Here is a 27,626-nt window from a genome sequence, read left to right on the forward strand (position 1 = left end):
GAGGCAGTATTGACAAGGAAGGGGCCTGAGGGAACCCTTTGGGATGATGGACATTTTCTATATCTTGATCTGGGTAGTAGTTAAATGGGCGTATACAAATGTAAAAGATCCTCAAGCCATACAGTATAGATCACTACACTTTACTATATGTAGGTTGTACCTCAAGTTAAAAAAGAGTAAATGGGCAGTCCAGAAGTAGAGGCAGTGAAAACAGAACATTCCTGAAAGAAAACTGGCAAAAAGAAGAAAAGAGAAAAGTAATTGAAGGCTCTTTTAGGATGAGAACTTTTATGTTTGTAGGCAGAGGAGAAAGAGCCAGAACTTAAGTGGAAAATGATTTTCCTTAAGGAGGGTTGTTATCATTGCCAGTTTGCCTTGTCTGTCACACCCAGTGGGCATCTTGCTCACAGTGTAGCTTGGAGAGGGCTCATCACAGTACATGTTGTTTTGAAAGATTAGATGGGTATGTGGAGGGGTGGATGGATATGTGGATGGGTAAGTGGATAGATGGATGAATGGATGGACAGGTAGATGAGGGATGGATGTGTGAGTTGACGGGTAAGTAAGTGGATGGATGGATGTGTGAATGAGTGTGTGGATGGATGGTAAGTATATAGGTGGATGAATGGGTGCGGGGGGTAGCTGGAGTGTGTTATTAAAGTGAGTGGCTGGGTTGAATATACAGGTAGAGGGGTTCATCTGAGTCAGAAAAAAAAAAGTAAGAGAATGTAAAAATACAAGAGATTCTGAAATAGTAAGGAGGGTAAGGAAGCACAGCCAGGTGAATCGATCTCATTCTAAAACAAGAGTCCAGATGTCTGAAAGTGTGGGGCGTGGCCGTGGAGCCAGGACTTAAGGCAGGCGGAAAGGGTTTAAAGCCACCTCTGGGGAAATCCTATAAAAACCAGCAGCAGATGAATCCAGGATTACAGATGCAATGCCTCGATCTCTTCTTTTACTATGTATCTTTTAAAGTAGCATGCATTTTACAAAGCTTTGACTTTGACTTGCAGATGAAGTACAACTTGCCCTCCTGGTGTGACCGAGTCCTCTGGAAGTCTTACCCTCTGGTGCACGTGGTGTGTCAGTCCTACGGTGAGTGGCAAGTTGAGAGGTTTGACTGCCCTAAACTAAAGGACTCCAGTCTGTCCATCTGTAAAATGGGAGAACTCCCTGCAACCCCAGTCAGGTGACCTTAAAAAGGTGATGCATCCTGTCCCATCTTGGGCTGCAACAGAATAAATATCTTCTGGTTTGGGAAACATTTGAATTATGGAGCACTTTTTAAAATAAATCTAGATTTATTTTTTTGAAAACAGCCTATTAGGTTTGAACTATATAAAAGTGTTGTTTTCATAGATCAGAAATCATTAACTATTGGAAATTCATATGGTTCAACTGAATGCATATCATGAGTACACACACGTGTTTGGGGGAGATTTAAAGATAAACTGGGGTAAATTGATGACAAAGACACAAGATGCGATATTAAAATAAATAATTATGGAAGAGTTATCTAGCCCCGTTTCACCCCTGCAGAGTGGAGGTTTTGCTGCTGCCCAGTGGCCAACTTCCTGGCTCCCACCCTCTGTGGGGACCCTCAAATCCCCACGTTCAATTCAGGTCCCATAAAGTTGAACTGGTTTCCATTCCTTTCTTTTGTGCATGCCTTCTGCTGCTCAGAAGGGACCAGAGCAGCTACCCTGGGCTAGTTTAAGGTGCACACCCTTCAGTCCCCTGGCCTCTGAGCTCTGTGCTCAGGAGGGACTTCACTCCCCTTTAGATACGCGGAAAGGCAACCCACTCCCACAGCCAAGGAACTGTCTGCTTCAAAACCTACGAAGGCCCCCATCCCACCCTCTGCACTCAGCCTCCTCACTTGTATGTCCCCTCCTCATACCCCATCCACACCCGCACTCTCCAGGCCTGTGACCCTTCCTGCCACCGGCCATCACCCCGGTCCTCTCTCAGCGCTTCCTCTGTCCCTCGTCCTGCAGCTCCACGAGTCCTGCCAGTTCTGCAGTCGAGTCTGCCTTCCAGCCACCCTCTGCAGAAATTCAGGAGAAAGTGGTGGCTTGTGGCATTACTGCTTTTTGAGCCTAAATCCGGTTTTCAAAATGACCCTATCATGGAGGTTTGTAGAAGGAAGGAGGGAGACTTGTCTGCAAGTGGCATGGAGGAGCTAGGAGGACACAGCTGCTCCCTGTCTGGGCTGTGCATTAGCAAGGGGGAGGAAAGCCAGGCCTCGCCTGGGAGGCTGCAGTGACTTCCAGGAAGGGCCAGGTTTGAAACATGAAGGGAAAGTTTGAAGAGGTAAGGAATTTTGCTCACAGTATTTCATGGAATGCTGGAGGAAGGTCTAATGAGTTGTGAGTGGGCAGGAAATTGGGAAAGAAAAGGGGATGAATGTCCAGAGCTCAGGAAATGGGGGTAAACTTTGAGCTTGAGTCTCATGGTGGTGACATCAATAGCATGTATCAGTTATCTATTGCTGTGTAACAACTACTGTAATATTTGCTTATCATCCAGCAGGCTAGTTCAGGCTGCTGCTTCCTGGTCCTGGGATTCCCAGCTGACAGTCCCGGATGTGGAAGTACTTTTTAGGTCTCTGCTTGCCTCACATTAACTAATGTCCTGTTGGTTAAAGGAAGTCACCTGGCCAAACCCAGACTCACTGTGGGAGGGTGAACCCCCAGGGCATGGTTATAGGGAGGCCACCTAGGTAGGAGTCCACCTCCCAGGTTTCAGGCACAGTTACTGTAGGGCTAATGCTATCACGGTCAATACACATCTAAAGTATTTTTAAGAACCTTTTTTAAAACTCTGCTTGTCCACCCTTTAACTTCTCCTCTTCTGTTGCCACCACAAATGTGTAGCCCCTCACTCAGCCTGACCCCTGCTCCTCCATCATCTCCCGCTTCACACAGCACCGGATCCTCACTGACCTCTTCCTGCCAAGGGCCATGCATGCTTTAGACCGCTGCCCCTCCTACACACCTTGCCTCCTGTCTCAGGCAAGGGATGCCCTCCTCCTTGCCTGGATAAGCTTTTCACCTGGGCCCTTTGCTCCATGCTCTCCTTCTAGCCCAGTCCCAGCAACCCCACTGTCCCCAGTCCCAGCACCTCCACTGTCCCCCGTCCCAGCAACCCCACTGTCCCCAGTCTCAGCATCCCCACTGTCCCCAGTCCCGGCACATCCACTGTCCCCAGTCCCAGCAATCCCACTGTCCGCAGTCCCAGCATCCCCACTGTCCCCCGTCCCAGCAACCCCACTGTCCCCAGTCTCAGCATCCCCACTGTCCCCAGTCCCGGCACCTCCACTGTCCCCAGTCCCAGCAACCCAACTGTCCGCGGTCCCAGCATCCCCACTGTCCCCCGTCCCAGCAACCCCACTGTCCCCAGTCTCAGCATCCCCACTGTCCCCAGTCCTGGCACCTCCACTGTCCCCAGTCCCAGCAACCCCACTGTCCGCAGTCCCAGCATCCCCACTGTCCCCTGTCCCAGCAACCCCACTGTCCCCAGTCTCAGCATCCCCACTGTCCCCAGTCCCGGCACCTCCACTGTCCCCAGTCCCAGCAACCCCACTGTCCCCAGTCCCAGCACCTCCACTATCCCCAGTCCCAGCAACCCTACTGTCCCCAGTCTCAGCATCCCCACTGTCCCCAGTCCCGGCACCTCCACTATCCCCAGTCCCAGCAACCCTACTGTCCCCAGTCTCAGCATCCCCACTGTCCCCAGTCCCAGCACCTCCACTGTCCCCAGTTCCAGCACCTCCACTGTCCCCCGTCCCAGCAACCCCACTGTCCCCAGTCCCAGCACCTCCACTGTCCCCCGTCCCAGCAACCCCACTGTCCCCAGTCTCAGCATCCCCACTGTCCCCAGTCCCGGCACCTCCACTGTCCCCAGTCCCAGCAATCCCACTGTCCGCAGTCCCAGCATCCCCACTGTCCCCCGTCCCAGCAACCCCACTGTCCCCAGTCTCAGCATCCCCACTGTCCCCAGTCCCGGCACCTCCACTGTCCCCAGTCCCAGCAACCCCACTGTCCCCAGTCCCAGCACCTCCACTATCCCCAGTCCCAGCAACCCTACTGTCCCAAGTCTCAGCATCCCCACTGTCCCCAGTCCCAGCACCTCCACTATCCCCAGTCCCAGCAACCCTACTGTCCCCAGTCTCAGCATCCCCACTGTCCCCAGTCCCGGCACCTCCACTATCCCCAGTCCCAGCAACCCTACTGTCCCCAGTCTCAGCATCCCCACTGTCCCCAGTCCCAGCACCTCCACTGTCCCCAGTTCCAGCACCTCCACTGTCCCCCGTCCCAGCAACCCCACTGTCCCCAGTCCCAGCACCTCCACTGTCCCCCGTCCCAGCAACCCCACTGTCCCCAGTCTCAGCATCCCCACTGTCCCCAGTCCCGGCACCTCCACTGTCCCCAGTCCCAGCAATCCCACTGTCCGCAGTCCCAGCATCCCCACTGTCCCCCGTCCCAGCAACCCCACTGTCCCCAGTCTCAGCATCCCCACTGTCCCCAGTCCCGGCACCTCCACTGTCCCCAGTCCCGGCAACCCCACTGTCCGCAGTCCCAGCATCCCCACTGTCCCCCGTCCCAGCAACCCCACTGTCCCCAGTCTCAGCATCCCCACTGTCCCCAGTCCTGGCACCTCCACTGTCCCCAGTCCCGGCAACCCCACTGTCCGCAGTCCCAGCATCCCCACTGTCCCCCGTCCCAGCAACCCCACTGTCCCCAGTCTCAGCATCCCCACTGTCCCCAGTCCTGGCACCTCCACTGTCCCCAGTCCCAGCAACCCCACTGTCCCCAGTCCCAGCACCTCCACTATCCCCAGTCCCAGCAACCCTACTGTCCCCAGTCTCAGCAGCCCCACTGTCCCCAGTACCAGCACCTCCACTATCCCCAGTCCCAGCAACCCTACTGTCCCCAGTCTCAGCATCCCCACTGTCCCCAGTCCCGGCACCTCCACTATCCCCAGTCCCAGCAACCCTACTGTCCCCAGTCTCAGCATCCCCACTGTCCCCAGTCCCGGCACCTCCACTGTCCCCAGTCCCAGCAATCCCACTGTCCCCATCCCAGCAACCCCACTGTCCCCAGTCCCAGCACCTCCACTGTCCCCAGTTCCAGCACCTCCACTGTCCCCCGTCCCAGCAACCCCACTGTCCCCAGTCCCAGCACCTCCACTGTCCCCCGTCCCAGCAACCCCACTGTCCCCAGTCTCAGCATCCCCACTGTCCCCAGTCCCGGCACCTCCACTGTCCCCAGTCCCAGCAATCCCACTGTCCGCAGTCCCAGCATCCCCACTGTCCCCCGTCCCAGCAACCCCACTGTCCCCAGTCTCAGCACCTCCACTATCCCCAGTCCCAGCAACCCTACTGTCCCCAGTCTCAGCATCCCCACTGTCCCCAGTCCCAGCACCTCCACTATCCCCAGTCCCAGCAACCCTACTGTCCCCAGTCTCAGCATCCCCACTGTCCCCAGTCCCGGCACCTCCACTATCCCCAGTCCCAGCAACCCTACTGTCCCCAGTCTCAGCATCCCCACTGTCCCCAGTCCCGGCACCTCCACTGTCCCCAGTCCCAGCAATCCCACTGTCCCCATCCCAGCAACCCCACTGTCCCCAGTCCCAGCACCTCCACTGTCCCCAGTTCCAGCACCTCCACTGTCCCCCGTCCCAGCAACCCCACTGTCCCCAGTCCCAGCACCTCCACTGTCCCCCGTCCCAGCAACCCCACTGTCCCCAGTCTCAGCATCCCCACTGTCCCCAGTCCCGGCACCTCCACTGTCCCCAGTCCCAGCAATCCCACTGTCCGCAGTCCCAGCATCCCCACTGTCCCCCGTCCCAGCAACCCCACTGTCCCCAGTCTCAGCATCCCCACTGTCCCCAGTCCCGGCACCTCCACTGTCCCCAGTCCCAGCAACCCCACTGTCCCCAGTCCCAGCATCCCCACTGTCCCCAGTCCCGGCACCTCCACTATCCCCAGTCCCAGCAACCCTACTGTCCCCAGTCTCAGCATCCCCACTGTCCCCAGTCCCGGCACCTCCACTGTCCACAGTCCCGGCATCCCCACTGTCCCCAGTCCCAGCAACCCCACTGTCCCCAGTCCCAGCACCTCCACTGTCCCCCGTCCCAGCATCCCCACTGTCCCCAGTCTCAGCATCCCCACTGTCCCCAGTCCCGGCACCTCCACTGTCCCCAGTCCCAGCAACCCCACTGTCCCCAGTCCCAGCATCCCCACCGTCCCCAGTCCCGGCACCTCCACCGTCCGCAGTCCCAGCACCTCCACTGTCCCCAGTCCCAGCAACCCCACTGTCCCCGGTTCCAGCACCTCCACTATCCCCAGTCCCAGCATCCCACTGTCTTTCTTCTTCTCATTCTCTCTCTCCATCCATCTCACTGTTGTTCTAAGTTGTCTTTTTGACGGTTGTTTGCAAGCGAGCAATTTTTTTTCCTGTTTACTGGCCATCTGTATTTCTCCTGTGAATTTTCTGCCCATGTCCTTTGGTTGGTAGAGGAGTGGTATGTTTATTTTTTCTTTGCTGATTTGTAAAAGCTTTATTGGGAAGGACTTATACCTGTTGATTGCCTTCTCGGTCTCCTGTGCTGTGTCTCCTTTGCCCACTGATGCTGGGTGTGTCCTGGAGTTTCATCCTCATCTCTTGTCATCCTTCATGTCTTCCCGGCGGGGCCAAAATGTCCTCGAGGCCTCTGCTTCCACCTAACGTCATGACCCCAAATCTGAAGATAAATCTCCAGCCCTGAGTACCCAGGAGACATTTCCACATGACATATCAAAAGCACTTGGGACTCAGGATTCCTAGACCTCTGCTCTTTCTCTTACCCCCTCCAAACATGCTCTGCTGCCTTCCCTTCTCATCTAAGCACCAAGCTCCTTAAAAACATCGTCTACACTCAGTGTCTGCACTTTATCACCTTCTACTCTCTCCTGAAATGGCACCTTCAGTGGAAGGTGCCATTTCTCACTGATGGGCTCAGTGACCCTAAATCCCCATCCCACTCTGGGCTGTGAGTGCCTCATCAATACAACAAAATGCTTAGACCAGAAAAAGCTCCACAGTTCATACACGCAATGATCTATATATTTAAAAACTCACAAGTCTTTAGGAAAAACTACTACAGCCACAATTAGCCATGGAGGAGACAGGGTCCCACTCTTTCACTACTTTCAAGCATGGTGATGGAAGGTCAATGGAACAACAGGTACAAAACCATGAAACTTCTGGAGGCTTCCATAAGTGCAAGTTGATTTCTGCCATGCGTTTGCCATCCTTGGCTTGACCAGAAGGGTTTCTCCTTCCCTGCTCAGAAATTCCTTCCCTCCCCTGCAGGCAGCACCAGTGACATCATGACAAGTGACCACAGCCCTGTTTTTGCCACATTTGAGGCAGGAGTCACCTCCCAGTTTGTCTCCAAGAACGGTAAGCGGTGGGTGGTGTCCATCCCTCTGTTCTCCATGCAGACAGAAGGCCTGGGTGCTCATCTTCTGGTTGCAGCAATCAGTTGTCTGTGTTAGATAAAGGCTTATCCTTCCAGGCAAGTCCACAGTCCATCCATCGGGTCCCTTCATGTCCAAACCACATCATGATTTCAGTCCAGAGCATGTTCTTGCCCTCTTTGGCAAATATGCCAGCTTTTTTTAAGCTTCAATGTTAATACAGTCTTTAAAATTGGGAAAATGAGTGTTTTCCAAGGTGTGGCACATGTGCCACCAAAGACAATTCCGGGTGGGACATGGATGAACGTTTATTTGTAAGGCATTTATTTTAATATGTTTTAAATATGACTCTTCTGTGTAAGGCAAGAAACACTGGTTTTCCATTTAGTCTTATGATGTACCTTTTTATTTAAATACAATTATTTGAGTTTCAAAAGTGAGTCTATTTAAAGAAAACGTTAAGTCAATCTTAGTGCACGTGCGTGGTAGGCGGTAAAAGTTGTGAAGATAGGATGCGGGTGACTGAGTTTGGGGAAACATCAGAGTTAATAATACTCTATAGATTTGCAGGTAATTTTTCAAACAATCCAGCTCGGCCCTGGTAGCCAGGCCAGCCTCGTCCCAGCAGGGGTCTGGGTGTTGTCTGTGGCATGTCCAGCCCTGGGCCTGGGTGACCGGGGAGCCATGTTGTCACCTCCTCTGCCCACCCCCACTTCCATGGTCAGCAGACATCATTTAAGAGGGCTGAGTGCAGGGCCCAATACAGGTTGGAAAAGCCTGTATTTCTCTGTGTCCTTGGTGCCCTGAGGGGTGTAGCTGAGGCTGGAACCCTGTCTTCTGGGACACTCTTGCCCATAGGCTGTTGGGTCTAACATCCATGGCCCCAGCAGTGTGACCTCCACTCTCCACACGAGCCTTGACCCACCATCCTGCCTCTTTCCTAGCTCTGGTCACTGTGCCTTTCCAGAACCTTCCACCTCTTCTCCAGTCCCCACCCATCTCTCCTGTCTCTGAGTTCCTACAGCGTTGGTGGGGCAGCCTATGCATCACACCCTTGATGAGGACCCTCATCACATCCCCAGGGTCAACCTTGCCCTCCCTCCACTGGCACACAGCAGATGCTCACAAACACCGATTACCGGAATTGAGCGTTGGTTGAACGTCTACCTAAGCAGAGCCTGGCCTTGGTGCCGGGGAGTTAAAAAAAGAAAGGAAGGCTAAGTGAAATAAGCCAGACAGAAAAACAGGTACAAGATACATATATAGTATCACTTATATGTGGAATTGTTTTTTTTTTTAAAAAAAAAAAGCCAGCTTCATTCAGAGAGTACAGTGATGGTTGCCAGGAGCTGGTGGGGTTTGCGGGGAGGAGACGTAAGTCAAAGGGTACAAATTTCCCGTTATAAGATGAACAATTTCCAGGGATCTAAAATTCAGCTTGGTGTGACCATAGCTAATGATACAGCATTGTACACTTAAAATCTGCTGAGAGTAGATCCTAAGCGTTCTTACCACACAGTTAATCATGTGAGGTGACGGATGTGTTAATGATCTTGATCTTGATAATCATTTCAGAGTGTATATATGTATCAAGTCATCGCGTTGTACACTTTAAGTATACACAATTATATTTGTCAGTTTGTCTTCAATAAAGGGAAGAAGAAAAAGAAAGGAAAGCAGGAAGGATGGGTGGGATAGAGGAAGGGAATGTGTGTCCCTGCTTTCTGCTGGCTCAGAATTTATATGGAGGGAAAGAACACTGTTCAAAGCCAGCCTAAGGACACTTGCAAAAGCATCATCTAAATGAAGAGCATACCTGCAAGTTACCTGGGTACAGGTAAGCATGAGGAGCTCAGAGTAAGCGGCAGGGGTAGCTTTGCCCGAGCAAGGGGGACAGGCATCCCTCGCTACGTGAACTTAGACATGAGACAGATTTGAGCGTCAGGCGCCTGAGCCATTACACAGGCTCTCTTTGCAAGAACCCATGGGGAGGCTGAGGCATTTAAGGGCACTGCCCAAGGCCACACAGCTTTAGTGGCAAAGCTGGGCGTAGAACTCTTCCTGCTCTGCCCTGCACCAGCTTTGATTCGTCAGAGAGGCTGTCACCATCATCGGGTGAGCTTGGTGTGGGTGGTGGGATTTCAGGAGAAACCTCTCCTTCCACTTAGACTCTCAACTTCCCCGGACCCTAGGAAGGAGCTCGGTGTCGGGGGGCTGGTTTGAAACGCTCCATCTCCAGACACGTTGTGGAACCGAATCTCTGTTCTCACCTGTTCCAGGCCCCGGGACTGTCGACAGCCAAGGGCAGATTGAGTTTCTCAGGTGCTACGCCACGCTGAAGACCAAGTCCCAGACCAAATTCTACCTGGAGTTCCACTCGAGCTGCTTGGAGAGTACGTGCTTGCTGAACTGCCTTTTAGGGGGACAGGCACGGCTCTTCCACAAAAGCCTTGTCATTGATGGTGCTTTTCTCCGCTCTCTGGGAAAGACTACGGATTGGCCTCGAAGTGGGGGTGGTCACAGAGTGGGGCTGCAGGTGGACGGTACAAGGAGACACCCAGTTACTACAGGGGCCCCCAGTATCCCGCGATACTGCTGCTCCAGCCCCAGGGACGGGTCAGTCACTGGTGCACAGGCCGCTTGGCCCCTTGTAGGCAGCTGGGCAGCTGGGCCCTCTCCTTGCCCCTCCGGGCAGAGTTTAGCCCATTCGAGGGTCCTCCAAGCCGGGGCTCCAACTCAACCAGAGGGTCCTGGGCAAAGATCCAGAGCTTGTGGAGGCCAGTGCTGGGGCCAGAGCAGCTGCTGGTAATCGCTTGTCCTTCCCCGGGGTCCTCTGCTCTTTACTACATCACAGGCATCTTTCTCAGGTGGTCTGAGCATCCAAAAGCAAACTAGAGATGGACGGCCACGCAACAGCCAGCAGCAGTTCGCACAAACTGTGTTTAGGAAACACCCTTTCTAGGTGACATTTCTAGGCATATTGTCTAAAGCTGTTCCACGGTGAGGGCATCTGTGTGGTTTCTAGCTCTCCTTGCTGAGATGGTCGGGGGTGGTGGTGGGGGGGGGCCTAGCACATCAACACCACAGAAGGAGGCATTTTGTGACGGGATGACAGATGCTTCCAGAAATCGGGAACAGGACCACCTGTGCCACCAGCTGCAGTGTTGCCCCGCCCTCTTTCCTCCTCAGACCCAGCCTGGGCTGGTGACAGGTCCGCCTTCTCCAGGAAGTCTCCAGGTCCCAGTTCACCTAGCAAGGGCGGAGCACTTCCAAAAATGATGAGGACTTTCGTGCGGGCGTTTTTAATAAAATATCAAGGCATTTGCATACATTTCTATGGAAACAGCATATTAGGAAGCTTAAATTAGCATTTCAAAAGGCTGCTTTCTTGAGTGGGAGGAACCATCATGTTTCCTAATCTTGCCTGTGATGTGATTTCTTTGTTGCCTGGTTTGTTGCAAAGTGGAGCCAAAAAGGAGGGGAATCTCTCTGAGTCTCCTAGAAATAATTAGACCGTGTTGGCAAATGACCATCCCCTGCACCAAAACAGAATCCCCAGCAAGCCTGACTCCTAAACGATGCTGTGGCCCCTACAGATATAAGAGGAAGGAGGGTATCTTCATTGGTCCTGGTGGGACAACCCAAGGGGTCTTCTCTGTCTGGTTCTTGTGCTGTTTTCTGAAAGCCAGCCTTCTTATCCTCGGACAGGTTTCGTCAAGAGTCAGGAAGGAGAAAATGAAGAAGGAAGTGAGGGGGAGTTGGTAGTGATGTTTGGCGAGACCCTTCCAAAGGTAATTCAAGAACAGGGTGGGGGCTTCCCTGGTGGCGCAGTGGTTGAGAGTCCGCCTGCCGATGCAGGGGACACAGGTTCGTGCCCCGGTCCGGGAAGATCCCACATGCCACGGAGCGGCTGGGCCCGTGAGCCATGGCCGCTGGGCCTGCGCGTCCGGAGCCTGTGCTCCACAACGGGAGAGGCCACAACAGTGAGAGGCCCGCGTACCGCAAAAAAAAAAAAAAAAAAAGAACAGGGGGGATCTTGCGTTCGTCAGCCAGCAGTGCTGGCCAGTGGCAGAGCTCCGGCCAGGCCTGACCAGAGGGAGTGGGAATCCCACGGGCCAAATGCAGGAGAGGCTGCCTCTCTTTCAAGGCGGCTTATGACGCCCTTCCCAGCAGTGGTTAAACGTGGGCCTGAGCCTAGTGGCCCCAACATTCCTAAATGAATTTCGATTCCCCTGGTGGATTGTGGAAGGGATCTAGAGGGCGCCTCATCTGACCAGGTGACTTTACAGAGAAAGGACCGGAGGCAGATCCCAGAGAGGCTTGTTCACGGTCACGCGGCTGCAGTGACGTTCTGGCACTTTCTGAATGGAGATAGAGTCCATCCTGTCGGTCAGCATGCACCCAGAGGCCTGCACAAGGGGTGTCTTGGTATCTGTGGATGGGAAGGAAAGGGGGACCTTTTCATTAGGCCCTACTGTGTCGGGGTCTGCACGAGGAAGGCTTAAGGTGTGAGAAGGTCCCAAGTTGTAGCCAGCATGTAGGAGTGAATCCAGGATGTGTGTCTGTCCCTCGCTGAGCCACCCTCCAACAGCCCACAGGACAGTCCAGGCCCACGCGAGGGGCTCCGCTGCAGGTGGACACAGGCCTCCTCCTGCCCAGATGGAGGGCAGGCCCCATGGTGCCCCCTTCAATGCAGCTCCATCCCGGGAGGGGGCCGAGGAGAGGGCTGTACCCTGCTGGGGGGCAGGGAGTGGGGTGCGTTCAGACCTGGCTCCTGGTCCCACGAGTGTCTGTGTATCGGCCCGGCCCCATCCCCCTTGATCCTGGGGTGGGCAGAGGAGGGGGAGGAAGGGCAGGGAGGCAGGGGGGGACGCATGTTTGGAGTCAGGCCCTCTCCCCGGGGCCGGGGCACAGTGTGACGGGGTTAACCCCGCCTCGCTGTGCAGGGTGGACGCATGGGTTCCCTCCTGCTCTCTGGGGCAAGAAAATCAGGGATTCGAATTTGTTTAAAAAGAACGTCTACAGTGCTTTTCCCCATGCATTCCCCTCCTCAGCTGGCAGCCCTCACCCACCTGTCCAAGCTAATCCTATGCCCGTCTCTCTGCAGCTGAAGCCCATCATCTCTGACCCCGAGTACCTGCTGGACCAGCACATCCTGATAAGCATTAAGTCCTCTGACAGTGACGAATCCTACGGTAAGGGTCCCAGGACAGGGGCTGCAGGTGCCACACCTGCTGATCGAGGCCTCTGATGTACGGGAAGCAGTGGTATCTCCTTCACAAAAGCCCACTGGCTGCTCCGTTACCCATCCCGGTGCTGCCCGAGGGACAGTTACTGGAAAGCTATCCTTCCGACCCCATCAGGCTCCTGGGACTGACAGCAAGCAGCCACAACACCTCCCATCTACGGAGCCTTTCCTGTGTCTGATTCTGTGCCAGGTGCTTGCACGTATTACTTGATTTATCCTGACATGACCTTGTGAAGCAGATATTATTCTCTCAATTAGTCAATAAGTAAACTGAGGCTCAGAAAGGTGAAGTGACTTGCCTAAGTCACACAGGTTGTAACTGGCTGAGCCCTAATTTGAACCCAGGTCTTCCCGGCATTGCTCAGTGCCCAGACCAGGCAGGCTTGAGAACGCCTGTGGCCCCAGTAACTGTCCTCCTAGAGAGACACCATCTTCTGTAAAATCTTCAGCCCGTCCATGGCCCCAGGTTTGCCCTTGCACTTGGTACATTCAGCGTGGAGTGAGGGGACAGGTAGCCAGAGTGAGTCTGGAGCCAGATCCATACGAGCCAGGCTAGAGGTAGATATCGTATCCTGGGGACGGAAGGGAGCCACAGGAGAGTCAGGCAAGTTGGTAACATGGTCAGCTTTGCATCTTAGGAATATGTGTTTGCAGTGATCAGCACGAGAGACGAGAGAGCCAGGATGAAAGTAGCGATGGTTAAAAAAAAAGGAGAGACAGGTTAAAATTGAGAGGTACTGAGAAGGGAAATTGACCACGGGAATCGGGGGAAGAGGGTCGAGGATGGCCCTGAACTTGTGGTTGGAGTTGCTGGGGTTAATGTTTCCGTTTCCTGAACGGGGCTGGCTGTGGCGAGCAGCAGGCAAAGGAGACTAAAACGGTTCAGCCAGAGGAGTGGGAGGAATGCCAAAGACTGGGCTCGGGGACGCGGTCAGAGCTGGTCAAGGCGACGTGGTTGTGACAGCAAATGTGGCCGAGGGATCCAACCAAATAAAGAGCAGTGTCCTGCAGACAGAGGGACTTGGGGACTTGTGGGCTTGGGAGAGCCGTGTGCATGGCGAGGGAGTGAGCGGGGGGTGAGGAGGCCGAGGGCGTGAGAGACCAGGATGAGAGACCAGGACTGTGATGGAGCAAAGAGAGAGGATCCACGTGGGTGCCAGGGTGTCGGGAGGTTTGCTGGCAGGAAACGGGAACACAGGTCTTGACGGTTCCATTTTCTTTTCAAACACTGTAGTTCTCCTTTGTCTCCTCCTCTTGGTATTCATGCTGACAAACAGCATATCATACTAATAACTAGGAAAAAAAAGCATCCAGCAGTCTCATTCCTTGCTACAGCAATCATTTTTATTTTGCTTTCACACTCCCGTGTTCATCCATAGGCACACATAGATTTCTATATGAATAATTATCACAGAGAGACCATTTATATTCTGCTTTCCTCACCCGGTATTAGATGATACACATTTTCCATGATCCTCCGACCCAGCCTTCATGATGGTTGCTTTTAATGGCTTCATAATATTCCATGGATTTTCTATATCCTCGTTTTTTTTTTTTTTTTTTTTTTTTTTTTTTTTTTTTGCTGTACGCGGGCCTCTCACTGCTGTGGCCTCTCCCGTTGCGGAGCACAGGCTCCGGACACACAGGCTCCGCGGCCATGGCTCGCGGGCCCAGCCGCTGCGCGGCATGTGGGATCTTCCGGGATAGGGGCACGAACCCGTGTCCCCTGCATCGGCAGGCGGACTCTCAACCACTGCGCCACCAGGGAAGCCCCCTCGTTTTTTAAAGTACTCCTTACTGCTACTTTTGAGGGTCTGCAAATTATTTTTGTTAGTGTTGTCAACAGTGCTGAGATGGATCTCTTCGTGGACATTTTTATTTTTTATTGAGGTATAGTTGATTTACAATGAGTTAGTTTCTGATGTATAGCAAAGTGATCCAGTTTTATATGTGTGTGTATATATATATATATTCTTTTTCATATTGTTTTCCATTATGGCTTATTATAGGATATTGAATATCGTTCCCTGTGCTATTCAGTAGGACCTTGCTGTTTATCCATTTTATATATAGTATCAATAGTTTACATCTGCTAATCCCAAACTCCTAATTTATCCCTCCCCCACCCCTTTTCCCCTTTGGTAAGCATAAGTTTGTTTCCTATGTGAGTCTATTGCTGTTTTGTAAATAAGTTCATTAGTATCACCTTTTAGATTCCACATATAAGTTATAAGTGATATCATATGATATTTGTCTCTGACTTCACTCAGTATGATAATCTCTAGGTCCATCCTTGTTGCTGCAAATGGCATTATTTCTTTTTTCATGGCTGAGTAGTATTCCATTGTGCATGTATACCACATCTTTATCCATTCGTCTGTCGACAGCCATTTAAGTTGCTTCCATGTCTTGGCTATTGTAAACAGTGCTGCTATGAACACTGTGGTGCATGTATCTTTTCGAATTAGCGTTTTCTCCGGATATATGCCCAGGAGTGGGACTGCTGGATCATATGGCAACTCTACTTTTAGTTTTTTGAAGGAACCTCCATACTGTTTTCCCTAGCAGCTGCACCAATTTACATTCCCACCAACAGTGGAGGAGGGTTCTCTTTTCTTCCTTGTGGACACCTTTTATTTTCCTTTGGCTACATTTGTTATTCTTTTGGGTCGTCTCTTTAGGGTAAGTTCCCCGTGTTTGCTGGCTAAAGGGTATACATATGTTTGTGGTTGTTGGTGCTCGGTATCCAACTGATGGCTGTGAAGGCTCCGTCTTACCTTGTGGACCTTGCCACATCCCAGTGTACAGGTTTCCCCAGATCCTTGCTGGCACTGGGTATCCTTTGCTTCTACTTTTGTTCATTTCATGTCTGTGAGAGAGTCCCTTACTGATGCCTTAATTTGCATTTTTGATGGCTCAGCAGACTGAACTAGTTTCCATGTACTGAAATCAACCATCTACGCTTCTTTTTTGTGGAAAATGTCTGTGGGGTTATCTGCCCATTTATCTGCTGGAGATTTGATTTTGAGGAGTTCAGATAAAATACCCTCTGTGTGAAGCTGGCTGCAACTAATGTTCCCACTCAGTCCTCTTTCCATTTTTGTTTTTTCTCTGTGCGGAAGTTTTAAACTTTTCTATCCTGTCAGTTTTGTTTTGTCATTTCTCACACTGCTTCAAAACTTGGCAAGTTATTCCTTCCAGCAATCAGATTCGTATTTAATTCTGGTTTTCTGCTGGATTTTCTATGATTTACTTTATTTTATATCCACTAATCTGTGTGGAGTTCATCTTGCTGTAAGGTTTGAGATGTTTTCCTCAAATTGCTGAGGAGTTGTTCTGAAAGTTTTGTTCCATAATCCCTGCCTTAGCCATTGTCGCAAAGGATCATCTCTGGGCGGGAGAGCTAAATCTCCAGGCCAAATGCATGGTGTTTTTCCGGTGAAATGGCAGGGCTGGGTTGGCGGGGGGGGTTTTGACACGACTACTGTCTTCCCACCTCCCCAGGCGAGGGCTGCATTGCTCTACGGTTAGAGGCCACGGAAACTCAGCTCCCCATCTACACGCCTCTCACCCACCACGGAGAGATGATGGGTCACTTCCGGGGAGAGATTAAGCTGCAGACCTCCCAAGGCAAGAAGAGGGAGAAACTCTATGGTAAGTAGGCACGACCCCTCCCCTGCTCCCTCTTCAGTGCTGCTGGGTCGGGGACAGGAACAGAATAGTCTCTCTGCTGTGGCCTCAGACAGAAATGCAGCATCGGAGGGGATCTCAGAGGCAATCTGGCCCAACCCTTAGCAGGTTCGAGAATTTCCCTACAGAACCACACCACTCACAGCCACAGTCACCCTTGCCTGGCCCCAATCTTTCTTCCTTTTCACACAGGCAAGAGGTCATTATTTTCCTTCTCCTCTTTGCTTTACTTCTTGCTCCAAAGCACTCAAATAACAATGCCTAAAATGCGTTGGGCTTTAATTTTCTACTTGATCTATGAAATGATCAACTTATAAACGTTGTCTCATGTATCTCTCACCATAGCCCTGAGAGCCAGGTGCCACCCTTGTTCGGTAGATCAGGAAACTGAGGCACAGAGAGGTTAAGTGACTGGCTGAAGGTCACACACCGAGTAAGTGGCTGGCCCAAGGGGAAGGTGCAGGTTCACTCACGTAAATTCGTAAACAGTGAGACGGCAAGATGTGGGACGGTCTGACACCCCCGGTTCGTGGGAAGGCCCTGGGCCATCACAGGTGCTGCCTCCCTTGGATGGGGCTCCTCCTTCTGCCCTCTGGGAGCTCCTTTCTCTAGCAGGGTCTAGACCTGAGGGGGACTTGGCACCCCTGCAACCATAGCCAGAGTCAGATATGAAGACGGGGTCCCAGTTCCCCATTAAGCTCGTGAACAGGTTGGCTTTGGGCACCAAATGCTCTTGTGTTTCTTTTATTCAGATCTGCCAAGAAATATTTGTCTGTTTTATCCCTTGCTGACACCAACAAGTTGGAAATGTTTCATGAAATGACAACTCTGGGTCACACATGCCAACTCTCCTCCCTCTGGAGCCATGCAGGCATAACTAATCCATCACCAAACTCACACAAGGTCTCAGAATCTGCCCCCAGGCAGCCATTATTCACTTTCCAGCTTCCGCTTGCCAGGGGAAACCTCTCTGCCATCCTGGCCCAAACCCTGGGAGCTGGGCCCTTGCACGCTCTCACATGCCCTTTCCTGGCCCTTTTCTTGCAGACTTTGTGAAGACAGAGCGGGATGAGTCCAGTGCACCCAAGTCCCTGAAGAGCCTCACCAGCCAGGACCCCATGAAGCAGTGGGAACCTGCCAACAGGTAGAGCGAGGGCGGCGGGGGGGGGGGGGGGGGCGGGTTGCCAGGGCTTCACTGCAAGCTAGTGTGGCTTTGCAGACCCAGGACAGGACTGGGAGTGGGGAACTGGAGCAGAGAGAAAGCAAGGACCCAGAGGGAAAGAAAGCGCTGGCCACGAAAGGCCTGTCATGCTTCCAGCTCCGAGGCTTCTAAGCACAAACCCCTGGTGTGACTGCAACAAGGCCAGGGAGGCTCTTCTGTGCTGCAGAGTTCAGTTCAGTTCAACAGACACTGGCTGAGCACTTCCAGGTGTCAGGTTCTAGAGAAACCAAGGCAAATTAGGTGCAGTCCCTGCCTTAGGAAGGTACATCCTACTAGGAAGATGCCCAGTCCCGGGGGCAGCAGCCTCAGAGATGGTCGCCTGGAACAGCTGCGGTATTTCCTGAGGACCGGGGACATCAGCAGCCATGGCTCCAGGGCTAAAAGCCCCACCCTGTGACCAAGGCGGAAAAGCACTGGGGGGAAGTGCGTGCAGGCTGCCCTTGGCAGAGACTGGGCTGGGAAGAATCTGGACATCAAAGTCTGTATTACGAGGGGGACAGAAGTCCCCGAAGAGCAGGGTCACCACAGCTCACGGATACTGTCTCGAGTTCAAGCCAGTGAGGTTTGTCATGGCATCCGTGCCAGCTTACCTGCCAAGGGGGCAAAGCTGTGCCAGGTAGCCGAGTGAAATCCCAAAAGCCACCGCCGAGCCTAGCTTATTCCTCTCCTCCTTTCAGCCCCCACTACCTGTCCCTCCAGCCCTCGCCCACCCCAGCCCCCTACCCCGTGCACAGCAACTCCCACCCCCCTCCAGCCTCTGATGGTAGCCCTAGGCATGAAACTATCGCTTTCAATCTTTTTCACCTACTACAATCCCCTCGATGAAAGCACTGCAGCTCTCAAATGTCTGCTTGACCCCAGAATCAGGATCAGGGTAGGTCAACAAAGTATCTTCCATTGGACCAGCATTAGAGTTAACACTTAACTTCTGAAGCAGGCTCGATGGATGGGAGTGGGATGTGCTCAGAACCAGGCTGGCTGAGCAGATGGGAGCTGGGGAGCGTGTGTGACAACCTATATATGCAGAACTCTACTTTCTAGTTAGTTCTCCGGAGAGCGCCGTCTTACAAGGAAGGACGACACTCCTGTCACCAAGGGGCAGCACAGTGTGTGTCTGAGGGTCACCTCACCAGGTCTGGCCAGCCCCTCGACAGCTGTCAGCTGACTCCCCCACAGTCGAGGCTGCAGCCTTGACCTCTGTGACCTCCATGCTCATCCTTCCAAACACCCGCATGGCTGTCTCCATCCTGATGCCTCACAGACGTGCAAGCTGGCTGTCCCAGATAGAACTCTCCATTTACCAGCAACAACCTACCACCAACAACAACCCCCATAGTCACTCAGCCCTGCCGGCCATGCCAGCCTCTCATTCCATTCTGCCCACTTGCTCACAGGCCTTCAGACTGTTGCTGGGACAGGTCAACCCCTCGTACCGCAGGGCCTTTGCACTTACTGCTTCTCCCCTCCCTCCCTTCTCAGAGAGGCCCTCACTGGCCACCCTACGCCCAGGTGGTCCCAACCCTAGTCTATCTCTGCTCCTTTTGTTACTCTCAGTCAGACTTGAGCAGTGTATAAATATCTCGTCTCTCAGGCACGGAGCTTGTTTCGTTTGTCTCCCCATCATACGTTGGTTCCACGAGAACAGAGACTGTGGCTGTCTCATTTACAACCATATTTACTCCTATTGTTCCTGGTGTTACCAGGCACTCAGTAACTATTTTGTTGTATGAATAAATGAATGAATGAACGAATGAATGAATGAATCCACCACCCCAGAAGTGAAGGAGTTGAGGAGAGCCCGAGGGGGCATCAGAGGACACTCTCCTCAGGCTGGTGCTGACCTGGAGGAGCCCTGAGGTGTGACTTTGTGTGTCTCCGCCGCAGGGTCCCTCCATGCGGTGGCTCCAGCATCGCTGAAATCATCAACCCCAACTACATGGGCGTGGGGGCCTTCGGGCACATGAAGCAGACCGTGTCCCCCGATCAGCAACCCACTGCCTGGAGCTATGACCAGCCGCTCAAGGACTCCTGCCTGGGGCCTGGAAGGGGGGAGAGCCCTCCGACACCACCCTCCCAACCGCCCTTATCACCCAAGAAGTTTTCATCATCAACAGCAACACGGGGCCCCTGCCTCAGGACGCAGGAGCCAAGGTGAGCATCGTCTTCACCAAGGCCTCTCCCTTCCCTAGGTTTTCACTACCAGGAAATCTGGCCCTAGAATAGAAGCTGCGTGAGAGCAGCGATGTGCGTCCACTTTGGTCACTGACTCATCCCCGGGGCCTAGAACACAGTAGGCTCTCGAGAAATGCTTGTAGAATCTCTGATTCTTAGCCTATTGGTGTAAACCTGAAAGGTTTTTTAAAAACAGGATTTAAAAAGTTTAAATATAGTGCCTGAGAAAAACACACTCCTGTAAAAACGACCTTCGTTGAAAAATACATTTCTGTAAGTAGTGAACCCAGGTCAACCTCCCACTCCCTGGAGGGCCCTGCGAACAGAGGTGGGAATTTCCACGTAGGAATGCGTCCCTCCCCGGCTCCGAGTTCCCCTCTCTCTTCTTAACCACGAGGGTTCCTGTTCCTGTGTGCAACTCTCCTGTCTCTCCTGTTGAGGCCAATTTGAAAAACCAGCAGCTGGGACCAGGAATTCCGAAGGGGAGGAGAACAGCCAGCCTGCAGAGGGAGGGGGTTTGGCTATGAAACTTCGGGAAAAACCCAGCGGTTAGAGAGAGCTGACCTGCATCGAGAACTGGTCCAGGCATCACGTGCCTGGAGGCCCGGAGCCGGGGAGGAACCCTCAGAGCCGCTGCCTTAACCAAGCAAACCCACGCATGCGCGCCTTGTGCAAACGCAGGATCGGGAGCCCCCCAAGTTTCTAGTAACCACACGGTGACAGCTGGAAATTAAAAGTGCAGACCTTAATTAACAACGATTGAAGATGCACAAAATATCGTTCGCATCAGCTTCCTTTGGGGGCTGCCTGTACTGTTTATAATGACTTCAGGGCGCGGCTCTGGGCCTGTCTTCCCCTCTCTGAGGTCCCGTGTTCCCCATGGCATTTTCCATCGTGTATTAAGAGCCAGGGAACGGCATGTTGTCAAGCACTGTTCCCCTCATCTCCCGCCACTTCCAACCCTCCCGCTCCTGGCCTGGCTGGAGTTTCCTCTGGATTGAAGGGCTGTTTACAATTCTCTTTCTTAAGCTTTTTCTCTTAAAAAAAAAAAAAATACAACACTGGGCAGACAAATGGAAGGAGGAAGGGATGGAGCGAAGGAGGGGGCTGGGACAGGACAGGGCCTGCCCCCGAGCTCAGCCTTGTCTATCTCTGTACCTCTAGTTTTCACAATTGGTTGATAATATTGTGGGCCCTGGTCCTTCCGTAAGAAACCTGGGGGAAGGAGAAGCAGCCTCAGTTTCCTCTCCTGGAAAAATGAGGACAAAAGCCACGTATGGCGGGTCCTGCGGCACCTCCTTGGCAAAGGTCACCTCTTTGGCGACCCCAGGAAACAGAGCTGTAAACAACTACAAAGAACAAGGGGACTGTTTAAGTGAAATGTTTTAAGTTCCCAAAGTCAATGTCTCTTTGTGCCCTCCTAACTGGAACACAGCATATAGCTGGGAACAAGGTGGAGAGCTGTTCTCTCCGGTTTCACGGGTGACAGCTTCAGAATGGGGACATCTGTGTAGGCCAGGGGCCCAGGCTGGGCTCTAAGCTCACTTCTCAGCAAGGAGATGATTAGAGGCAAGAAGCTGGCAGCTCCCACGCCTGCCTGCCACCCTCTTTGCTGCTCTTGACCCCCCACTGGGCCTGAGAGAAGGCTGTGGAAGTGGGGGTATCACCAGTCCTCCTAGCACTGCCCCATAAAAAAGTAAGGGACCAGCTGTCCCAGTTTGCCCAAGACTGTCTCCTTTTTTGCACTAAGAATCCCTCATCCCAGGAAACCCCTGAATTCTGGGAAAACTGGGACGACTGGTCACCCTGGACCGAAGTCATATGGTTAGAAAGAAGGCTCTTCTCAGACCCTGCTCGGCGCTTCACTCCTTTAGAAAACAGCCGACTCCGGAATCTGAGGAGTGAAATCATTGTGGCACAGGAATCAACTCCGTGCCCTGGGGATGGGTTCACTCACTCCACAGCCGTGGCTGCTATGGGAGCTGGTTTCTTTTCACCTTTGGTCAGGGAAATAAGACTTTTCTCCCCGCCCCCGCCAAGCCTTCCCCTCTCCGACAGTGACAGAAGCCCCCTCCTCGAGGGAAGACTTGCCTTGCCCCATCTCCTGCTCTTTTCCCAGGGCAGCGAGCTTTGCAATCACCAAAATGCTTGCACCCGGGGTCCTCTTCCTGGCCCTGGCCCTAATTCTCTGAGGCGAGACCTCTCCTATCTCCTCACTGAGCGTGGGCTTCAGGTGGCAGGCCACGCAGTTTTCTTTTCTCCTTCTTGCCTCTTCATCAGAAACTTCTGGTCGGTGCCCTTTTCATCCTCCTGGCCCTTGCTCCCTGTGCTAACTCATAGCAAAGGTCTTTGAGGATCCACAGGGGGTGCAGGGGATGGCCCATGGTGGGGGGCAGACTTCCAAAGTCTTTGTTCAAGGCCCCAACATTTCTGGTTATATAACTGCTTCCAGGTCTTTCCAAAGAGTAATGAGCAAAAGACCAAGTCTACATGTCCCTGAGGCTAGCCTCCCCGACACCCCACATCATCTTGTCTCACTGGCACCTGTGCAAGGATGACACCTTGCCTCTGTCCCCTGCCCACGCCTCCTCCCCAAAGAGTCCATTAGCCGTGGCTGTTTGGCAACTTTTGAGCAGTGTTTCAGCACACGCTCCATCAGTACGAGGCGTCACGGCCTGAACAGTTCAGTGCGTTTTCCAAGGGACCCACATTTTTTTCTCAAGAGCTTCCTTATTTTGCAGAAAGCAGAACCCAGAACACTCCCCCTGGGAAATTATGCCGTTGGCCAGAAAGTAGAATGTGTTCCCATTCCTAGTTCTCATAATTCACTCAGCAGGAAATCACCTCCAGCAAGAGCAGTCATAAACCAGGAAACAGACAAACAAAGGAAGCTCTCACCTATGTTGGGGACAGCATGGAGCTCCTTCTCTGTCCATAAGTCAAACAGGCCAATTTTCTTGCTACTGGCTTGTTTCCTGATGCATGTCTCCAGGTTGCTTCTGATTTTCAACATAAATGCTCTCCGTTTTTTCCTTCTCCCTCTGAGTGAGGACACGAAGGAAAGCACACTCACCAGGCGCTCTCCGGGGAGAGGACTTTACGCAGAGGAAAGAATGCTGTGTTCATAGGGAATGTTGGTCCTCTGAGCACAGATTTCGTCTGGTTCACAGCCGCGTCCTGCACCTGGGGCAGCGTCGCACACTTGGGGGCCTCCTACACGGCTGTTAAATGGAGCTCCTTGACCTGGGACCCTCGATAAGCACAAGGCTTCTGTTCCCCTGAGGGTCAGAGGAGAATTCGCTGAAGACACAGAGGAGAGGCTGCAGGATTCTTGGGGGAAGCCAGGGAGGGAGGTCTGTTAGCAGCAGGGATGGGGGCGCCGGCTGTGGAGGGCAGGCCGCTCCGATGAGGATGAAGCAGGTGGTTTTGGATTGGGGTGCCATGTAAGCCCCCCTCATCCCTTCAGTGAAGTCCCCCTTGCTCACCGATGCTCTGGTGTGCACAGTTTCTATGGTGGAAAATGTCCAAGGCCAAGAGCTGAGGTTACCTATGAGATCATCAACATAGGAGTAACAGTTCCTTCTCCTGCCTTTTTTTTTTTTTTTTTTTGCGGTACGCGGGCCTCTCACTGTTGTGGCCTCTCCCGTTTTGGAGCACAGACTCCGGACGCGCAAGCTCCGCTCACGGGCCCAGCCGCTCCGCGGCGGCATATGGGATCCTCCCGGACCGGGGCACGAACCCGTGTCCCCTGCATCGGCAGGCGGACTCCCAACCACTGCGCCACCAGGGAATCCTGGCTTTAAAAAAAAAAAGTTTTCTTGGGCTTCCCTGGTGGCGCAGTGGTTGAGAGTCTGCCTGCCGATGCAGGAGACGCGGGTTCGTGCCCCACATGCCGTGGAGCGACAGGGCCCGTGAGCCATGGCCACTGAGCCTGCGCGTCCGGAGCCTGTTCTCCGCAACGGGAGAGGCCACAGCAGTGAGAGGCCCACGTACCGCAATAAATAAATAAAAGTTTTCTTTTTAATCACGGTGGAAGTCACATAACATAAAATTAAGCACAGCATGTTTCAAGTGAACGACTCGGTGGCATTGAGTACACTCACAATGCTGTGCAACCACCATGGCCATCTAGTTTCTTTATCACCCCCATAGAAACCCCACATGCATTAAGCAGTCATTCCCCACGTGTGTTTCTTCCCTGTGCATCCTCTTTCCCACGCTCCAGGCCCGGTGATGTGGGGAAGAGCGCGGGGGAACCTTTGCCTCCGGAGGACCCGCAGCTGACCAAGCCCGAGATGTTTGAGAACCCGCTGTACGGGTCTGTGAGTGCTTTCCCTAAGCCGGCTCCCAGGAAGGAGCAGGAATCCCCCAAGATGCTGAGGAAGGAGCCCCCGCCCTGCCCGGACCCGGGACTCTTGTCGCCCAGCATCCTGCTCTCCAAAGCCCAGGAGGCCGAGGGCAGCAAGGGGACGGGCAAGCCTGCACCCGCGCCCGCGCCCTTCCTCAGCCCCACGCCCCGGCTCCGCTCCTTCACCTGCTCGTCCTCCACCGCCGAGGGCCGCCCACCGGGTGGGGACAAGGGAAGCCCAGGGAAGCCCAAGGCCCCCGCCGGCTCGCAGGTCCCGGTGCCGGCCAAGAGGCCCATCAAGCCTTCCAGGTCAGAACTCAGCCAGCAGGCCCCGGCGCAGCGGCCACCCCTCCCGGTCAAGAGCCCGGCCGTCCTGCACCTGCAGCACTCCAGGGGCCGTGACTACCGTGACAACGCTGAGCTCCCGCATCTCGCCAAGCACCGGCCCGAGGACGCGCCGCCCGGCCGGGCCGCCATGCAGGTGCGCTCGGGGCGCAGCGCGCCGGGGAGCGGGTGCGCAGGCGCGGGCATGTGATACAGGTGCACGTGGGTGTGCGAGCACGTGAGTGATACCACCGCCGTGGCCAGGAGTGCGCTCAGGTGCACATGCACAGGTAGTGCATGCGTGTGCACGTGTGTGATACAGCCCACCATGCCTAGGAGTGTGCTCGGGTGCACGTGGGCTCTCATCCATGTGCCTGAGTGTGCATGTGCATGTGCGTGATACAATGACCTGGCCCAGGAGTGGGTTCCGAGAAACGGTGTTCTGGGAACTGAGTATGAGAAAGGAGGTAGAGACAGAACTTGAACCCAGCCTGTCCCCAAAGTCCCTACTCCTACATTGAAAGGGTTAAAGGAGGGCCTGGGGGTAAACTCTGAGTCCTCTATGTCAGGCCCATAGGAATAAGGCTTCATAGATACAAAAAGAGCCCAGATCATTTATATCACGTTATCATCATTAGTATTAGTACTTAAAATTTTTCCAGTATTTTAGGGACTTCAGACTCAATGTCCCCTTCCTTCCTATAGAATAAGATTTCTGGGCTTCCCTGGTGGCGCAGTGGTTGAGAGTCTGCCTGCTAATGCAGGGGACACGGGTTCAAGCCCTGGTCTGGGAAGATCCCACGTGCCGCGGGGCAGCTGGGCCCGTGAGCCACAACGACTGAGCCTGCGCGTCTGGAGCCTGTGCTCCGCAACAAGAGAGGCCTCGATAGTGAGAGGCCCGCGCACCGCGATGAAGAGTGGCCCCCGCCTGCCACAACTAGAGAAAGCCCTCGCACAGAAACGAAGACCCAACACAGCCAAAAATTTTTAATTAATTAATTAATTAATTAAAAGGAGGCTCAACATTAAAAAAAAAAAAAAGATTTCTTTTTGAGCAAAACTAATAGTGGTTAAGAACAGATTCTGGAGCCACACTGTCTTGGGTTTGAATGCCAGCTGTCCCACTTTCTGGCTCTGTGCCTTGAGCCTCAGTTTACTCATCTGTAGAAAAGGGGGCAATCAGGAACCTGCCTCACAGGTTTACAGGGAGGATTAAATTTTATTATATATCATTACTATATGTTACAACTTCTATGTAAAAGGTATGTATCATCCATTGCGTATTATTTCATATGTATTATATATTACTCCGTACGCATATAATATATGTGCACATATATTAGAATGCGTGTAAGTACTTAGAACAGCGTGTTGGCCCCCTTCAGCGCTAGGTTAGCACTAAGCCTGCTCTAGCCCAGGGCATGCAAGGACATGGGGACCTTTGGTTAAGTCTGGCCTGGCGAGAATGCACAGCTGACAGTCTTCTGTTTTTGTCCCACAGTGAAGCCCCTGGCGAGCTGCCAGCAAGATGGGAGCCCAAAGGAGCAGCACGAAGCTGCTGGGACCCTCTCCCAGGACCCCTGTTCGCTCCTCCTACCCAGCTTCCTACGCAGGGCTTCGTCTTTTTCAGGAGAGGGTCTAGCTTCTGTGTGGTCAGCAAGGTGCACTGGCTGTGGAACTTGACACCCAGCACTGAAGTTGGAAGGAAAAACCCACCTGATGGGCACCAAACACCCCGCACACCTGGGCCCCCAGCTTGATCTTGGTACTTGGGACCCAAGAGCCTTGTTCCGGCTGCCGTTTTGAAGAAAGGAACTAAAGTGCTGATTTGCGGGTAGAGATATAAATAATAATAATAATAATATTAATAATAATAATGGCTACATGTAGGGAGCACTCAGCACCTGCCAGGTACTGTGCTAAGTGCTTTATGAACATTATGAGTTGAGTCTTTAGCCAACTAAAACCACGTTCCCAGACCCCTCGGTTCAAAACAGTGTGTCCTGAGTTGTTTGGACAAAGCATTAAAAATTAAGGCTAGTGCCCTCCTGTTGTGAGACAGCGCCCGGCCTTTAGGGAGCTCTGAGGAATGAGTGGTTAATTTAGGGTACAGTGAACCTGGCCTTGTCTAGCTTCAGTGATGCAAACTGCTTTAGCTAAAGCTGCCGGGGTCCGGCAGAGCCGGCGTGGAGAACAGGGATCTCTGGGTCATCCTAGTTCTTTAGTTGGAAGAAGAAAGAATATCAGCTCCTACTCTCCGGTGAAGAGATCTGGCTTCAGCCTGGACTGGCGATGCCCAGGCTCGTGCCAGGTCCCCCATGCCCTCCTGCAGGTGGGCAGACACCACCAGGCCACGGAATGAGCCACACCCCGAGCCTTATCTCATCGTGCTAATAGAAGAGTCTATGCTGTTCGTTAGTTGCTCCAGAAAGCCAGCTTTCCCACCTGGCTGCCGGCGAGGGCGGGCCTCTTGGTGCCCGGCTCTCAAAGCAGTGCAGCCTTTTCTTTCCGAACTCTGTGGCTTTTGGCCCTGCTTCCTTGGTTACTAGGAGACTGGATTGGTGATGCTTGTTCTTGTGTTGCTTTTTGACATAATGAAATTAATGTAGGAAACCAAATCCAGAAGTGTGTGTGAGTTCAGGAGGATGGGTGTGCACCCCACATCCCCATGTGTGTCAGTCTGCGTGACCAATAAATTGTGCCTTTCTCACCTCCCACCTGCGTGGCATTTTTTCCTGACATTCAGCCACAGACATGCTTCTAGGCTGTCAGGGCTGCAGAGCGGGAGCCCAGGGAGGGGAGGATATCGAGGTTCACGGTAGAGATGGGCCAGCATTGTCCTGACCAGAGGGGACACGGTAGAAAGAGTGTGAAGTTGGGCGTGGACCAGGAACAGTGGGAGACATCACACATCTCCGTGGGACTCCAGGCACACCCTGCAGCCACCAGACTTCCATTAGCATTGTCCCATTGCCACCACTGCCTGCTATCCTGCAGCCACAGGGTCCTCCTGGCTTTTGTTGAGCTCCAGAGACAGTAAGCACATTTAAACAATCGCCAGGTGGTGGGCCTCCAGACCCCCACGTTCGGGGCAGCTTGCACTGCTTATGGATCAGGGGGCAGCACCCAGCCCAGAGGGCCAGTGTGGGTGCTGCCT

At 53.3% G+C, this 27,626-nt stretch overlaps 1 protein-coding gene across 1 annotated transcript in view; it reads left to right on the forward strand.

Annotated features, from left to right (window-relative positions):
• The window catches only part of INPP5D (inositol polyphosphate-5-phosphatase D), a 138,234-nt gene extending 111,050 nt beyond the window's left edge, over window positions 1–27,184 (forward strand). The window contains exons 18-27 of the mRNA XM_081242120.1: window positions 1,014–1,095; window positions 7,359–7,448; window positions 9,745–9,858; window positions 11,174–11,256; window positions 12,573–12,660; window positions 16,218–16,367; window positions 17,451–17,547; window positions 19,510–19,776; window positions 24,023–24,626; window positions 25,971–27,184. Of these exons, the coding sequence (XP_081098246.1) occupies window positions 1,014–1,095; window positions 7,359–7,448; window positions 9,745–9,858; window positions 11,174–11,256; window positions 12,573–12,660; window positions 16,218–16,367; window positions 17,451–17,547; window positions 19,510–19,776; window positions 24,023–24,626; window positions 25,971–25,973 (1,578 nt within the window). The 3' untranslated portion in view covers window positions 25,974–27,184. The remainder of the gene's footprint in view (window positions 1–1,013; window positions 1,096–7,358; window positions 7,449–9,744; window positions 9,859–11,173; window positions 11,257–12,572; window positions 12,661–16,217; window positions 16,368–17,450; window positions 17,548–19,509; window positions 19,777–24,022; window positions 24,627–25,970) is intronic.
• The last annotated feature ends 442 nt before the right edge of the window (window positions 27,185–27,626 follow it).

This window comes from Mesoplodon bidens (assembly GCF_964165515.1).
Source record: "Mesoplodon bidens genome assembly, chromosome: 8".
Classification (NCBI taxonomy): domain Eukaryota; kingdom Metazoa; phylum Chordata; class Mammalia; order Artiodactyla; family Ziphiidae; genus Mesoplodon; species Mesoplodon bidens.